The sequence below is a fragment of the Rattus norvegicus genome, chromosome 10 (assembly GCF_036323735.1).
Source record: "Rattus norvegicus strain BN/NHsdMcwi chromosome 10, GRCr8, whole genome shotgun sequence".
Taxonomy (NCBI): domain Eukaryota; kingdom Metazoa; phylum Chordata; class Mammalia; order Rodentia; family Muridae; genus Rattus; species Rattus norvegicus.
In genome coordinates, this window is record NC_086028.1 from 11156948 (window position 1) to 11174485 (window position 17538).

The 17538-nt window shown below is 50.3% G+C and overlaps 1 protein-coding gene and 1 non-coding gene across 14 annotated transcripts in view; both read right to left on the reverse strand.

Moving 5' to 3' along the window:
* The window catches only part of Mgrn1 (mahogunin ring finger 1), a 52148-nt gene that overhangs the window by 14322 nt on the left and 20288 nt on the right, over positions 1–17538 (reverse strand). For 5 of the 13 annotated variants that reach the window (XM_006245795.4, XM_006245793.5, XM_008767486.3 and 2 more), the window contains exons 2-11: positions 16746–16864; positions 13464–13552; positions 12808–12954; positions 10514–10631; positions 8218–8284; positions 7886–7935; positions 6384–6431; positions 4993–5061; positions 2678–2837; positions 645–754 (exon numbers count right to left, since the gene is read on the reverse strand). In XM_006245795.4, coding sequence (XP_006245857.1) covers positions 645–754; positions 2678–2837; positions 4993–5061; positions 6384–6431; positions 7886–7935; positions 8218–8284; positions 10514–10631; positions 12808–12954; positions 13464–13552; positions 16746–16864 — 977 coding nt within the window. 13 annotated transcript variants of the gene reach the window in all.
* Mir3568 (microRNA 3568) lies at positions 10847–10947 on the reverse strand. Its single transcript, NR_037356.1, has one exon. It is a non-coding gene; the product is annotated as a microRNA 3568 (primary transcript).

Here is a 17538-nt window from a genome sequence, read left to right on the forward strand (position 1 = left end):
TTTTAAATGTTGGCATAGGCCAGGTGTGGGGCCGGGGCAGGAGCAGGGGCAGGTGGATCTCTGAGTTCAAGGCCAACCTAGCCTACAAATGAGGTCCAGAATATCCAGGGCTACACAGAGAGAAACTGTCTCAAAAAAACAAAGTAAAACTGTTGGCCCAGTTTTCAGAAGTCTACTGTGGGAGAGCACAGCACAACTGCTGAGCTTGCTGGCTGTAAGGAAATGAAGCAGGTCTCTCTGGGAACAAAGGCTTTGTCCCCGATGTCCAGGCCACAGAGCTTATTGCTCTCTCCTCCCATGCACTTCTTGGTTCTGCTCTCATGTCTCTGAGCACGTCTGTGTTAGTCATTATTTATGCCTCACTCTTTAGGTCTTTCGATTGACAGCCTTCCTGATCTGCCTGAAGCAAGGCCTACCTAGGCGATCTGTAGAGGGAGGCTCTCGGCTGAGGCTGAAGCTAGCCCACAGACAGTAACATACAGGGGCCCCTCAAAGGGTGCTGCCTAAGGCAACAGTGGGAAGAGAGCAAACACTCTTGCCCTGCAGGCTCCTGTCAGCACTGGTCCTTCATTAGTACCTCACAGGCTGCTGTGGGGCCCATGCCTACCTTGTAGACAAGAAGAAAGAAACAGAAAGGCACTCACAGAGTGTTCATCGTGGTCCACACTTTGGGCCAAGACAGGACTGAAGGAGATGGGAGACAGAGCTCCTGGCTTCTTCCGTACAGCCCGGATCTGTAGGAGAGCTCGGAATGCTGTGGCAGAAAAAGCAAGAAAAGCATGTGAAGAAGGCTGCAGCTTCAGAGGCCTGAGAAGACACTAGACTGTGGACACTGGACACACTTTGCCATTCCCAGTGCCGAGAAACAAGGAACACGTTTCTACATCAGAAGCAGAGGGAATCCTTAGCAGATGGAGAACTGGCCAATCTGAGGCAGCTAAGAAACCAACAGCTACCTCAGGTCCCTCTACAAGAACAGCAGCTGCGGTGCTGTGCATGCCAGTGGGCTCCAATAGTGGCAACCACAGGTCTCCACACTACAGCTCTGCCCTTGCCCTTCAGAGGGCAAGGACATGCGATGTCTACCACAGACACCAGGAAGGATAGTGGTTATGGAGCAGAAGGGACAAATTAGGACAAAGGTCATCTCTCGTGCCAGCTCTCCCCACAAACGTGTGACATTCTGAAGACACAGTGAAGTGAGGTGAGGCCCATGAATCTATGATAAATAGATTCTATCATGTCCCATAAATCAGGATCGAGTAAGGTATGCCATCAGCCTGTATCCCGGTGCTGTGGAATGAGAGCAGGCCACGGAACAGTGGGCCTTCTACTCACATCTGCAGTAAGTTCTGATCCCTTCCAAATCCATACCAGAACCCTTTCCATCCTTCCAACCTCAGCCTACACAGCTGCCATCCTGACTATCCCCATCACCTCAGTGGCTGTGTCCCCTCTGCTTCCAGCACTGGACACAGAAACACAAGGCCTGTGCTGCCTGTTCATCTAGGCTCCTATAACAGCCTCGCTTCCCCACAACCACTTGTACTTGGATATCTAGCAATCAGGAAAGGAAGGATATCTCCATATTTTCAGCCCAGCCCAGGATACACACCTGCTTAAACCTGCTGACCTGCGGGTCCCACCAATACACTCCCAGAGTGCCCAGGCGGCCAGGCCTGGTGCTCAGCCTCACTAGAGCGACCACCTCTCACAGGCTGAGGCTCTAAGCTGCTGTGTATATTTGGGACAGTAGGTTCGCAAGGGGACAGTGCTAGAAAGGACTACTCCAGAAAGACGGCAAGTCCTGGCCACCTGGCTCACTGGGGACTCTCTATGTAAGAACAGTACCTCTCAGGGGTTGGGGATTTAGCTCAGCAGTAGAGCACTTGCCTAGCAAGCGCAAGGCCCTGGGTTCGGTCCCCAGCTCCGGAAAAAAAAAAGAAAAAAAGAAAAAAAAAAAAAAAAAAAAGACCAGTACCTCTCCTTTGTCACACATAGGTACCAAGCCCTGCAGAAACTCAGGCTGGAACAGTCTGCTTCCCTTACAAAAAGACCTATAAACCACCCAAGCCAGCCCACCTATGGCTCCATCCTACCTCAGCGGAGTCACCAGGAGCCCCCAAACAGGCACTCTATCTTCCCTTTCTGTATATGCTGCCTGTCTTATGACACAAAGGAACTTCCACAATGCTAACTCACACATTATATGGACATACACACACTGCATTCAGACAGTGAGGTCAAGAGCAGAAGCCAGAACTCCACCAAAGAAGCCATTTCTGACACTTTAGTAGCCATGAGCCCGGGTGAGTTTCCTTAGAGTCTACATTGTTGGCAACAAACCGACCATCACCTGCCAACTTTTCTACCCACCAGTGTTCTGCTTTTGACTCACTTCAAGGTTATCAAAAATAGTTCCTCTGCTACCTTGACAATAGATTTTGTTCAGAGCTTAACCTGCCTGGTTCAAGTGTCATCACACTCTGCCTTGGAAGACCTCTATATCTTCCTTCTAATCTTTCCCTGAAGGAGCAACACTATGCCTTGCATGTAAAACTCTTAGTGTTTCCTTTTTTCATGTAGTAGGGAATGGCAGTCCCCAAACTGCCTGGAATGAGCAGCCCCAAATCTCCTGCCCCTTCCACAATCAGAACCCTGCCCCGGGTATGCTCACGCAGCCGGCAGATGGGGCAGTTGTTGGCCTGGTACCGCAGCGTGTCAGCACAGGAAGTGCAGAGGCACAAGTGGCGGCAGGGCAGGATTAGCGTGTCCCGCAAGTCTGACAGGCACACCACACACTCACTGCTGTTGTCACTGTTCTCATCGTCGGAAGGCTGTGGAGACAAATGTCTGCATGTCAGTGGCTTCCTAAGAGCCTGAGAATGGGCCTGATGCTGCCTGGAGCAAGCCCTCCTGAGTTTACGTTTGCCGCCATCCCCAGAGACTATGGAAAGGGAACAGGAGCTATCAGGGTCACATGGAGCTCCCCGAGCACCATCCGGGGAGCACCAGGCTCACACACAGGGAAGGGCCTCGCCTCCCCTAACTCCAGACAGGATATAAAGAAGCAGAGAAAGGTAGGACAGCACTGAACCATGTGTCTACAACAGCTGAAACGTCTATTCAGCCAAAATCATTAAGCAGATCTAACTTGGAAATAATTTCATTTATATCAGCTTCCAGAAACCACAACAGGACCTGGAAGGAGAGTAAGGAACTATCTTAAATGTGAACTCGGTAACTGAACCTGCTTATTTATTGGGACGCTGCCACACATAGTCATCTTTGTGCTATCCGGGACGACGTCTGAGCTACGGCTGCCATATACGGATGGCTAACCTGGTGCAGTGGCACACACCTTCAGTTCCAGGACTCGGGAAGCAGAGGCATGGATCTATTGAAACTTGTGGCCAGCATGGTTTACACAGTGAGTTCTAGGGCAGCGAGAGCTACATAGGGAGAGTCTTTCTTAAAAAACAAATAGGGGCTGAAGAGATGGCTCAGTGGTTAACAGCACTGATTGTTCTTCCAGAGGTTCTGAGTTCAATTCCCAGCAACCACATGGTGGCTCACAACCATCTAAAATGGAATCTGATGCCCTCTTCTGGTGTGTCTGAAGACAGCTACAGTGTACTTATATATAATAAATAAAATAAATCTTTAAAAACAAACAAACAAACCAACCAACCACAGATGGCTCCTAAAGTCAAACATACTATGTGACCCTGATGTGTCAATGCAAGTGAACAATATGGGCTCACCCTGGTCAAGCTGCCCTGCTTCCCAGCTCTCGTGATGCCACATCACGGTTGCTGTCTGTTTATTAGTTCTGGCTGACTTGGAATTCGCACTGTGTACCATGGTTAGTCTCAAGCTTGCAGCTTTTTTCCTGCTGCCTCTGCCTTCTGCATGCTGAGATTATAGGTGTGCACTACCATGCCAGGCTGACTTTCAAAGGTTTTAAAAGCAGGAGGTCTGGCTGGACCACTAAGACAGCTTAGTAAGTAAAGATGCTTGCTACTAAGTCTGACAACCTGAGTTCAATTCACCAGGACTCACACTGTGGAAGAGAGAATTGTCTCTCACAAACTGTCCTCTGACTTACACACACAGACACACACACACACACACACACACACACACACACACACACACACAGTGAAAAATGTTCTAGCCCTCACACAAAACAGTCAGCAAATTGATTTACACCATTATATCTTTAAAATAATAATACAAGAAACCAGGCTCCCATTCCATTCTGCTGCACTTCCCAGGCCTTGCTGAACCTCTACTATCAGCACCACAGCTTCGAGAACTCTCTGCGATGTCTGTCTGTCTGTCTGTCTACCAGTCTAGAGTGTTCTCTGTCCGTGAGAAGGTGGGAACCAGGAGATAGGGAAGGTTCTGCCAATGAGGACAAAGCCCAAAGCGGTCCTGTATGGATGGGAGGAAGAGACAGAGGGTCCCTGAACCCCGGCAGCCGGCAGGAACCCTGGCTGCCAGGATAATTTAGTGATTTAAACATGCTGGGGGAAGGACAAAATATCAAAAAACCCTGCTGTCTTCTGGTGTTATTGGGGACGTATGAAGTGTCTCTCCAAGAGGCTTATGTGTTGGAGACTCTGAAACCCAGCTATTAGGGGAGAAAGTGGGCCACTAAAGGCCAGTGCTTGGAGAGCCAGGGAGCGTGTGACTGCAATGGTAGGGCTAGCACTTGCAAATCTGTGAATGAATTGTCCTTGCTGTTTTCAAGTACTCAGGCATAAAGACACAAAACTCTAATTGGCTTAACTGCTGAAAGGGAATTAAGGAGAAATGATGGAGTCTGGGTCATAAACCTCTAGGGAAAGACTTCTTTCCCATCAAACCTTGTGGGTTCTGGGCCTAGGAAACCTCAGCAAGTTACCCCCTGAGTTATCCTTGAAAGGCAGATGGAGACCTGGGCATGTGGCCAGCCTGGAGCCTAGGTAGTTGCCCATAAGAACGTACCTTAGTCTCCTGGTTGTTCTTGTTCTCAATGCCGTAGATCTCTTGCAGCAGGTAGCTGACCCGGTCCACCTAAAGAGCAGAAAGATGTGCTGGGGTTTGGTCGGTCTCCACTAGTGGGTTTCTCTGTACCTAGAGCACCTCCAGAGCCACATGTCCCAGGAAAATTATGGCTAGAAAGTCTGTGAGACTAGTTGAACTCCTTTTCCTGAGAAAGGGCAGATGCCAGGAACAGGAGGAGGAAACCCTGCCCTGTGCTGAGCTCAGCTAGCAACACAGGGAGTAGAAAATGGGGCCAGTGGTCCCATCATCCATCCATCCATCCATCCATCCATCTATCCATCCATGCATGCATCACCCATCCATCATCTATCCATGCATCCATCCCAGAAGGCCCAGCTCCAAGCTGCCCACAATCATCCCCATTACCAGAGAGCAAATACTTTAGACCCATTCTGTCCAAAAACAAGAGGGCTCACAGGAGGGCTATAGCTGCTGTCTGTAGGCAGGAGAAAGCAAGCCATATAATTGATGTTTCCACAAGATGTGAAAGTCATTAGACACAAGACCAGTCATTTTTTGACTTAAAGGTCCCATGTTGACCTGTCTCAAAGTGCCCTCAGTCACTGGTTCCCAAGTTCCATGGGCTATGGCATCCCTCCAGAAAGCCAGGATCCTACTAGCTAGCTTAAGGAAACAAGTGCCCCAACTACAAGTAGGTCTTCTGCCTACCTAGTATCATTAGGATCTGAACCTACCAGGAAGAATTCACTCTGTCTCTCCTTTAAAGGCTAATAAACTCTATCCCACCCTGTAACTTTAAACTGATCTCTGGTATCTGAGTAGCTAGCACAACCTCACCACAGCCTTGGAACACAAACTCCTGCTTATCAGTCAGTCTCATGATAAAGGTCTCAAACAGAATAACTGCCTTATGTAATAACACAAAACATAAAATGCTATCCCAAGTCTCCCCTATACCCTGGAGTTCCTCCCGTGTGAGGTGCTGACATGGTTCATTCAAGTCTTTACCCAATGCTGCTCTATTTCCAGTAATTTGTAAGCAAGAGGCAGCTGCCATATTTCTGCTTCCCGTTTTTCCTTAGTTCCTCCACCCACTCATTTAGCAAACACTCACCAAGAACTAACTGCAACCCACGCACCATGGTTCACGATAGGCAGGACTCAGGCACCTACACAGTTGCTGTAGCATCAAGTAGCTATGTAACCACCACACACAAAGCACAGACCCCAATATCCCAGAGCACAACAGGGCAGACTCAGGAAAGCAGCTCCTTCATGTCCAGAAGGAACAGCCATGGAGACCAGGCATGTGTTCACAGCTGCATTATGTGTGTTTTGCAACCCAAAGGCCCGTGTTATCTGGCACTTACAATTTGCTTCTGCTTTAATGGCTTCACGGAGAAGCTGCCATCCACGTGCTGCAGGAGAGAGACACAGTTACTCTCAAACCAGCCCCTCCCTGCACTCTTGTCCAGACCGATGAAGGCCAACCTACGTTCATGGCTGACAATAAAAGGGTGAAGACAGGAACCAGGCCACAATGACCTCATCTGTGACTGCATGCCTGCCTTCTACAGTACCTGGAGCACCGTCAAACATCCCTGGAGAACCCAACTATCCTGAGTGGGTCTCAGCATGCGCAAACTGAAGCCACTCAGCTACACTCTGATCTTGGCAAGGCACTTCCTGCTACCCAGAAGCAAGCGTGAATACACAAAAATTCTTGAGCATGGCTTAGTCAGGAAGATGACACAAAACACACTCAGAGAGCTAAAAATAAAGAACAAAGTGGGATAAACAAGTGTGCTTAGTGATATCTAGGGAAGCAGAGCTCTCAGAGTTGGGAAGGTTTATCAGGGTTTAGAGTGGAAATTTTGAAATGACACCAATTACACGGAGTCAACTAAAACCAGCACTCAGGGTCGTAGATACTAATGGAAATCTCTAGAATGTCATACTACAAAACAAAGTTTCTTACTTAGCTTTCCATGCAAGCACTGAATGGAAACCTGTGAGGGACAGCCCATTGGTCTCACCAGATCCTGTTGTGAGCACTTCTCCCAAACATGGGGTGCTCAGGAGGTGAGGGCCAGCTCGCTCATGTCAACTGCACTTCTGCCCCAAAAGAGCATCCCAAGGCTTCCCACAGAGCAGGCTGGCAAAGCTCTGAAGACCCCAGAGTGGTCCAGAGACCTGGGTCACAGTAGGAACGGGCTCGGCACTGAAAGCATGCAAACCTTGGTAAAGGACCCCAAGTCAGCAGGACTCAGGATGAGTCAGCAGAAAATGAGCCATGGGGACCTCCCAAGTAATCCAGTCCGTTGTTGGGATCCTTGTAACCTGGGCTCCAGCCTGGTGCTGTTTTTAGCTGCTAACTAAGGAATGACAAAGGCCTGGGGAGTGGACCCCGCCCACACCTCCCACAAGCAGGAGAGTGTGTATGTATACAGGCCAGAGGCTGTTCCAGCAGGCAGCAGACCCTTACCCACCAGTCAGCCCCTCCTGCCCTGACACACATAATAACATTAACAGTTGTTCTGAGGGACCAGGAAGGCCTCCTATGGGGATGGAAATCTGCCCAGCCCTACCTGGACTACAAGCTGCAGCTAGCAGGAGGGGTGAGGTAGACACACACCTCAGGCAAGGCTGAGACCAGTGCCTGGTGGCACCTGAGGATACTGAACCTGGTGGGAAAAGATGGTGGCTGGCGGAGGGAAAGTTAGTCTGTAGTAGGGTTTCCATGTTGGCACCCTAGCTTGTGCTGGCAGGTTCTTGAAGGTCCGATGGAGCTGGTTTTTGTCTACAACATTCTGCCTCACCACTGCCTGCCCCAGTTCCCAGGAGACAGGGTGGTGGCCAGGATGGCACTTACCTTCTCAAAGGCAGCCAAGAGCACATGAGCGTGGCCAGTCACTTCCACAACTAAAGCAGTGAAATAAGAGAGGGGAGGCCAGTGTGAGGTCATGGCTGGGACTTTTTCCCTTTCCCTACAGCACTGGCAGAGCCCAGAGTCTACTCCTATCCTTGTCCTCATCCAGCACCCACTTCTCAAGCTGTCGCACGGCAATGAACCTGCATGTGAGCTATGACGGACACAGTTTCCAGAAGAGGGGTCCTTTGATGACTCAGGAAGAAGGAAGCCACTTCCCCCCACAGGTCCTACACAGTTGACAATGAAGATGAGGAAAGACCAGCAATGCTCACCATCTCCTTCATCCACCACAGCCTGGATGACTACTGGAAACACACCCCGGTCCAGGTCAAAGTTCAGCTTCAGAAAGAAAGCAGAAATGGTCAGGTCCACAGGTAGTGAGCTGGTCAGCTCGAACTGGAGCAGACCGAGGGAATCAAGGACACTCAGTGCCATTGGACCACTAGACCACATGGCTCCCGACTGGCTCTCCAAACAGAAAGGCCATCTTCTCCATCCTTGACAGCTACTTGCGTGCCTTCCAGAACTGTGGGTGTGCCTCTCTGGACAGTTCCTACGGTGAACTGTTTAGTGTCTACCTTTTTATGCCTAGCTTTTTTATTGAGCACGCTTTCTAAGTTCAGTCACAATTCCCACAGTCCCATTCCCTTTTTGTGTTGCAGTTATTCTAGGCGGTGGGTAAGCCACATTGTCTATTCATAAGTTGTGGATCCATGGTTTTGACATTGTGAACACTGTGAACAGTGCTGACACCCAGTCTCCTGCTTTGGGTGAAATTTTATTAGGTAACTGCTTGATGGAACGTGTCTGGCTTAAGCCCCACCAGAGACGGAATGAGAGCAACAGTGAGTTAGAGACCACTTGGCCCATGCTTCCCTTTCTAGGCCAGCAGCTGCCTTCCTCCCACACCCAACCCCACACAGCAGCCTGTGACAGAACAGGTCCCCATCACTTCACAAAGACCTACTATCCTGGAACCCCTGGCCCTAACCCTGCAAAGTTCAGCCTGTCCAGCCTCTAGAGCCCTCTGGTATCTCAGGGAAGCAGACATTTCCATTTATTCTCACTAAGGAGTTACTGGAAGAGTGGTCAATGGGCCAGATATAGCAGTGCACACCGCTGACTTCAGTTACTCAGGAAGCAGAGGCAGAAGAGTGGTGAGCTCATCAGTGAAACCCTGTCTTAAACAACAGTAGTGCATACCATTAATCCCAGGCAGGCAGATCTCTGTGAGTTCAATGTTAACTTACACACACACACATACACACACACATACACACACACACACACACACACACACACACACACACACACACACACACACACACACACACACAAAGACTGCCTGAATACCAAAAGCAAGCCAGGCAGTGGTGGCACTAGCCTTTAATCCCAGTACTTGGAAGGTGGATCTCTGTAAGTTCAAGACCATCCTGGTCTACAAAGTGAGTTCCAGGGCAGCCAGGGCTGTTACAAAGAGAAAACCTGTCTCAAAAATCAACATCCCCCGAAACAAAACAAAAACAAACAAAAGCCCATACCCTCCCAGTCTCTTTCTGGCTGCGACTCTTCACAAAATATGAGCTCTCACCTCCTGCCCCAGCGCCATGCCTGCCTGCCATGCTCCCACCATGATGGTCACAGACTCACCCTGTAGGTAAGCCCCCAATTAAAGGCATCCTTTAAAGGCTGCCTTGTATGGCATTTCATCACACTCGGAGCACTGGCTTCCAGCTCGGCCCTGTGCTCATTCACTGTGAACAAACTCAACTGAGCCTGATTCTCATCTCTAGAGGAACAGGCCAGTCTAAGTGCAAGGCTGAGCACAATGCCTGGGACAACATGCTTCACTCCACACGGTTCCTTTTGTGTTTGGAAGTAGGATACAGGCAGTAGAGGAGGTAGCAGCAGATGGCCATGTGGGCAGTCACAGCACCAGGCTGGGTAGAACACTGTGAAGCCACAGGATGGGTACATCACCCAGAACAGCACTCCTCACAAACTGGGATGTAAGAAAGCGAATGACCTTCCTGGGTGACTGCCTTGCTCTGGCATGCGGTCTCTTCAGAGGAGCCACTCCGGAGTGCTCCTGCTGATGCTGACGTTGGCAGCATGCTGACCCTACAAGATCATAAACTAAGACCAAGAAGAGCCTCTCATGTAGGAAGTGTCTGTTAGTCAGGTAAGCTAGCTACAAGAGCAGAGCCGCATGCCCATGCCAGGCTGGAAGCTGACAGAGCGCAAGCCTGAATGCACTGGGGTCTCTTATGCTCCGAGTAGCCCCAAGCATTCGTGCTCTTCTCAGCTGCACTCCGCATCCTGGAACAAGCCAGCTGCACTAAGTGAACTCAGCACAGAACCAGTGGCTGCAGAAGGTGTGCAGTGACTGCAATCCTGTCCTCTGAGTAGCCCAGGACAAATGACAGTGGAAGAGGACACACACCCACCACCAGAGGGAGCTAGAGGACGCTGCTTGTTTTGTTTTTATTTTCACATTTTATGTGCATGGGTGTTTGACCTGCAGGTATGTCTGTGCACCACTCGAGTTCCCGAATTCCCCAGGGTTACCTCATCATCCTTCCACTCGGAGAAGTCAATCTTGAAAGAAGGCAGGGAGAACTGCTGGCTAACGCCTCTCTTGTAATGGACAGTCTCAGATTGCAGAGAAGGGTTCTTACAGCTGTACCTGAGGGCAGCAAGGCAGCCACCTGACTCCTGTGGAGCCATGGACCCCCAACCCAGCATCCCATCTCCAATGTTACTCCTCTGAACCAGCAGCCATTTTTTCTATAGGGACTGAGAGCTTCAGCCATCCCAGACAGAAACAGGAAGCAGTCAGCTTAGCCAAGTGGCCCTTGCTTTTCCAAGAGCCTGCCACTGCCAGCTCTGCTCACCACGAGGCTGCCCAGTCACACCAAGTGGCTAGTTCTTCCAGGGCCCAACCAGCCTGATATCTCTGCTGCTTCTGCACGGGAAGAACAAGCCCACTGGTGTTTGGTGCATTTGCTTTTTCTGAATAATCATGGTGCAGTACTCCCTGTGCCAATTCTTGCTCCTCGCTGCCTGCTTCTCAGGCATTCCCACAGAGCGTGAGGCCTTCGCTTCAATGTGAGTCATGTTCTGAGAGTGTGATGTTCCCTGAGCCATGCTGGTCCACTGAAGCTTTGCTCTAGTGACTCAGAGACTAGCCTCCTGTCTTGCCAGTCCCCACAATGCTTCCAGGACCATCCTTTTCCTTATGCAGAAGTCCGTCTCATGCCAGGCTGACCATCAGAAAATGAGAGCGTTGAGCCCGTGTCCCCATTCATGAACAAAAGCCATGCCCCTTGCTGTTCCCACCCCCAACCCATGCTTACTGTCCCAGGGCTTCTCTGGGTCTCTAGGACAAAGGCCACACTCAGCCTGGGAAGCTGGGTGACGTCCCTGCTGTCCCGACTATCAGTGCCAGTATGGGAGGGAGCCCCACAGGGAGGTCCAGCCTATATGTAGTGAAAAGCCCAGGACAGGAATCTCAGTACTTGGGCTTCAATTATATGCTGTAGAACCCCAGAACCATTCTACTTCAAATTTCTTGACAAAAAATTAAGGGGGCCAGGAAAGGAACAGGAGGACTGCCTGTCCTACAACTCAGGACAGAGAATTCCTGTTGGCTGGGTTTAAGAGTCTAAAACACAGCCTTTAAGACCTGGAGCCTCTTCCTTCTCAGTCTTGGTGATTTGGTGCTGGTGTCATGCAAGCTAACTGAGAGGCAAACAGGCCTCATGCAGATCTCAGAAAAGGTCTACTAGAACAGAATCCCTAGGTAGCCATGATTAGCTGACCATCTATCTAGCCCAGGTGGTGGCAGTAGGACCCTGTTCTTATATATCTCACAGGACACAACAGAGAACTGCTGATCTGGATGGGTTGGGTTGGGAGCCCACTGCACGGTGGTCCTCACCTCCACTGGAGCAGCTCCAAAGCACCTGAATCCAGGGCGTATCTGCTATGGTGGCTACTCCCAAGGACAACTCAGAAACAGGAGCTCTTCTCAACTGTCATCACACTGGAGGCCCAGAGAGGTGGCCATACTCCCTACTGACAGTCATCGCACATTGGAGTACTGTTACGTAACAGTAGTAGCTTACTGCTTAGGCCACAGTGGGTCCTCAAAGAACCAAGTGTGGCAAAGTCATTCTCTCCCTACGTGTGTGCCACCACTCGGGAAGGGGTCTGCTAATGGCCCAGGGCCCAGTCCTGAGTCCCAGAGGAAAGCCTTGAGTTTTCATAACCAGCAACTAGCTGTGACCAGCTACTATGCCCCATGATATATGGGTGCTGTTCAAGCACAGCACCCATAAGAGCTGAACTCCCCAAACCTCATTCCCAGCTGAGGAAACTTGCAGAGAAGAATTTATATCTCTGGTCACATAAACAGGCAGAGCTGAAAAACACTCAAAAGCCCTCCTCTTTCCAACTCCAGATCTGAGCTTCTCTAAGGTCTTCCCCAGTGTAGGAGGGGTTCGACATGCTGCTACCCATCTGTGAAGCCACTCAGGGCAGGGCTGACTCTTACTGAGGCAGCACTGCTGAAGTCATGCTGCAGGGTGCACACTCCTAAGAGTGTCAATACTCATTTTAAAGGAAATCTCCAACAGTTAAAATCATAACTGTAACATAACAGAATGTCTTCAAGTTTTCTGGGTGTTGGGTGTAGAGGGTCTGTGGAGGTTTCTGGAGGGGGCTGGTCACCAGAGAGACCAAGCCACCATCAGCAGTGGGGACCTTTCAGTCCAAAGCCGTACAGGAAGGGGGAAAGGTGAGCTGACTGTGAGGATACCGCAAAGCCTTCAGAAAGCCCAAAGTGCTGCGGAGGGACTCACACCGTCATGCCGTTGACAAACTCCTCCACTGCCTGGCAATAAATGGTGATAGCCACACGGGCATCAGCATCAAAGGTGAATTCCAGACTGTAGAGCACGCGGGGCTTCTCGCCGTCCTCTGTGGGGCTGTCTGTGTCATCTTTGTACCTACCGAAAGTGAGCAGGAGATGGCAGGTAAGGAGCCACAGCCCCAAGAACTGGCCTGCCCACACAGCCGTGGGGCATAAAGCTGGGTGCTTAGACATGTCTGCTTTGCTGGCAGAAGAAGGAGGCCTGTTCCCTATGGCATAAGGCCTGTAACCCATAGATAGTCTGTCCCCTTTCTTCTTCCTGTCCCCAGAAACCAGGGATACGTGCTGTTGGTGTGGACGTCTTGGGTTTAAGGCAGTCTTGTATGCTATTAACAACAGGTGGTAGCCATCCCACGCACAGCAGGAACTTGACATTATTCCCTGGACTGCTTTCCAAACTGGGCTAGTAACTCTGGGACGAGACTGCTGGAGGTGTGAGACCCTCGTTTAATGGCTCAGGTCCCGTCACAGAGTTAGGATGCATAAACAACAGAGACTGGGCCCTGGAAATACCACCAGTCCCAAGGACAAACCAAAGCCTTGCATCGCACAGAGTCCCCAGGAGGGCAGCACTAAAGGAGTTACCTCACCAGCCGGAGAGAGTCTTTGCGAATGTTTACCAGGCTCCTGAGTGTCTTCACTGGCTCATGGGGGGCAGGGGTGACATAGGGGAACTAGAAGAGAAAATACAAAGGAACACTGGAACTGATGATGCAAAGATGCAGCAGAGAGCATCTGCTACTACACATACTGCTCGTTTACTAAGGATGTGGGCTAGGTCTGGCCCACACAGAGTGGTTTGACTATTTATCCACAGTCCTCGGCTCTATAGGAGGCGCAGAAGTGGCCATGGTTAGGTTCTTAGCGTTCTCCTGTGATAGGGCACACCTTACTGCTGCCAACAAAAACAACCATACAAAGCACAGCAGCAAGGCTCTGGAAAGACAACGCACATGTGTGCATGCGTATAATTACACCCTGTATAACATACATACAACTGGTGACATGAAACTGACTGTATGTGTCCATGTCTTCTGCCAGCAACATGGTGCCAGAGCTTGACAGGAAAGCACCCGTGAAGAGATTAAGCTGAGTAAAGCAGATGGACTGAACATGCTCTTGATCATAACCCAGGTGGGCCCCCACCTGTCTCAGCATGGAGTAAAAATAAAAGATCTGGAGGCCAGAGAGACGGCTCAACAGCTAAGAGTACTGGCTGCTCTTTCAAAAGGTCTGCCTTCTATTCTCAGCACCCACATCATAACCACATGCATCCCCAGTTCCAGGGATATGATGCCTTCTTCTGCTGTCCATGGGTACTGCGTGCACGTGCCTCATACACACACATCCACTCATAAATAAGTCTTCTTAAAAACTTCACAGAAGACTCGTGGGAGGTAAGACTCGTGGGAGTTGAGGCAGCAAATGTGAAAAGGGAAAGATCCCATGCCAGCTCCCAGGCAGGGGAGGACAGCACCTGCCCCTCTGTCCCACAGGATAAACTACCTGCCTGCTCTGGACTACACTATCTTAAAGCTCCTGGTGTAGGCCAGGATGCAGCCGTGCTCCATGCTGAGGAATGAAAGAAACCCAGCGTTCCGTAGAGAGGGAGGGCTCCTGTCTTGCCGATCATTTAAGCTCTGCCCAGGGATGTCCTCCCTGACCCTTGTCTCTCTCCCCTAGGACCCTATTCCTCAGCATCACACCCTGCCCTAGTCCCACTGGCCCCGCCCATCACTGTGAATGTTCTGCCTTTTGGTGTTCCTTGCTCTCACGTAGCCAGGAGCTACTGTGCTTTCCTCAATACTTCCCACATTCCAGGAACCTCTGCTGCTCCTTCTCACCTCACCTGACCTGGGTCATCCTAAGGCACTGCACAAGCCATCCAGTAGGGAGTCTTTCTTGCCCTAGGCTCCCTCATCCCCTGAGGGCTTTCTGGCCTCTGGGTTGTAACTCACAGGATGTGTGGTCTACTTTCATGCCAACTCAGCACAAGCTGCAGCCATCAGAGAGGAGGGAGCTTCCCCTGAGAAAATGCCTCCAAGAGACTGGACTGTACGCAGGCCTGTAGGGCATGTTCGTCATTAGCAATCATGTGGGAGTGCCCAGCACACTGTGGGCTGATTCTCTAAGAAAGCAGGCTGATGCTTTGGGAACCCTTTCCTCCCACAGAGCTAACTCTTCCAGCCTTAATAGGAAGGGCGGTCCTGCTCCTATTGCAAACTGATATGCTGTGTTTCATTGATGTGCCTGAGAGAGCTGACCTTTTCTGAAGGGAAACAGGGAGGAGTGGATTGGGGGGACAGAGAGGAGATAGGGGAGGAACTGAGGGTAGAGGAGGGAGGAAGAACTGCAGTTGGAATGTAATAATATATGAGAGAATAGAAAAATGAAAACAAGGGGCTGGAGAGATGGCTCAGAGGTTAAGAGCGCTGACTGCTCTTCCAGAGGTCCTGAGTTCAATTCCCAGCAACCACATGGTGGCTCACAACCATCTGTAATGGGATCTGATGCCCTCTTCTGGTGTGTCTGAAGACAGCCACAGTGTATTCTTATACATTAAAAAAAATAAAATCTTGGGGTTGGGGATTTAGCTCAGTGATAGAGTGCTTGCCTAGGAAGCGCAAGGCCCTGGGTTCGGTCCCCAGCTCCGAAAATAAATAAATAAATAAATAAAATAAAATCTTAAAAAAAAAAAAGTCGAAAGGCAGGCAGGCAGGTAGGCAGGCAGGCAGCCGGGCAGGTTAGCTGAGCAAGTCACTAGGAGCAAGCCAGTACACAGCACTCCACCAGGGCCTCTGCATCAGCTCCTGCCTCCTGCTTCCTGCCCTGCTTGAGCTCCTGCCTTGGCTTTCCTGTATGCACTGTGATTCAGGACATGTAAGCCAAATGCATCCTTTCCTCTCCAAACTGCTTTTGGTCATGGTGTTTCACCACAGCAGTGACCCTAAGGCAAGAGGCCTACCCTCTGGCATCACAGCCTACTTCTTTGGGATTCCAGGATACACTGAAGACCAGAGGAGTGAGACATCCTGCCTAGTGGACTGAGCAGCAACAGGGTTCCTGGACTTTCCCTTCACAGCCACTGTTGGATTAGCTGGACTACAGCCTGTGAGTCATTCTAGCGAATCTCTCTCTCTCTCCCCCTCCCCCACCCCCTCTGTGAGAACCCTGACAAATACCTACTTCAAGTTCCTACAACTGGCTTGCGGACCTGCTGCGTGCTGGAAGCCTGGATTAGTATTCCAGCTCCTCCTCCCCATCCTGCACAGCTCGGCTCAGCCATGGACTCTGAATGGGACCTTTCCCTGTCACTTCTTTACTTGTTCTTCTGTTCCTCCTTTTTCTCTTTCATTTAACTGCTCGTCCTATATTTTCTTCTTTATGATTCTTACCATTTCAAAAATGGGAAAAGGACTGACTTCGACCTCCAAGCCCATCCAAGAGCCCAAGAGACACACCAGTTGCCAAGTGTGTACTGAAGGACACATTTGCTGAAATGTGTGTATTTTTACCGATTATTGAAGTTCTCTAGGCACTCACATTCCCTGTGGGACCATGGCTCTTTTCCACCGTTCCACAGAGTGTGGCTGCTCTTTCTACTCACACAAAAGGCCTAGAATGAAATCTCTCACTTGTGCACCCTAGAGGCGCCAGGCTCAATAATGGCTGTTCTGTCCCTCAGTGCTGACTCTCTGGTCTCTCTGAGGCAGCACCAGGACACACTCCAAGTCACATGCCCACGTTCAGCTCTGTTCAGCTCTTGCATGCTCTGTCCCATCTGGGGTAACTTGGTGCCATCGTGTCCTCACAGCGGGACAGTCTTCCCACTACTCACCCCAGCCAGCCCTACCAAGACTGACTCACCTGGACTGGACGACTACCCAGGAAGTTCAGGTCCATGTTCTCGCCAAAGAGGTAACCTTCAGGATGGGGAGTGTCAAACTTCTCTCCTCCCATGAAAAAGTGCGAAGCAAAGTAGTTTCCTGCTTAAAAAAGGAAACATGTTTATTTGTGGAACATGGTACTGTGCAAAACTCTGTGGGAACAGTCAAGAAGCTCCCAGAGCCCTTGTCCTAAGGGGCTCATGCTCTGGCTCTGTCTGCAGCCAGTCTTCTGCACACCACTGGCCTGTATACCTGCTTCTCCCCGCTCACAAATGAGTTCTGGATTTGGACGTCACTGCCCTCAGGAGTTGGGCAAACCATGTCCCTAACCACCAAAGATGTGTTCCACCCCGTACCTCTGGTTTGTTGGTGTGATTAATCACAATGAATCCAAGCAGACTAGAGAAACCCTAAATTCAGTGATGACACGTATCAGAGAGGGAGGTGTGGATAGAGACGCACCCAGAGGAAAGAAAATGTTGAAGATACAGGCACGGACTGGAGGGAAGCAGCTACCAGGTCAGATGTGCCCAGGACTGTAGCCTCCAGAGCTAAGAAAAGAGCAGAGAAATTTTTTCTTTGAAGCCTTCAATGGGAGCACAGCCCAGCAAGATCTTGACTCCTGACTCCTGGCATCCAGAATACTCAGAAGTTGAAGATTAAAGGTTAAAGGTTAGTTTTCATAGCTTCTCCATACATCCCTAGACAATTCTTAGTCCCCCACTTCCTATACCCTGCCCCCCAAACCTTAGAATACCGGCAATGATCAAAGT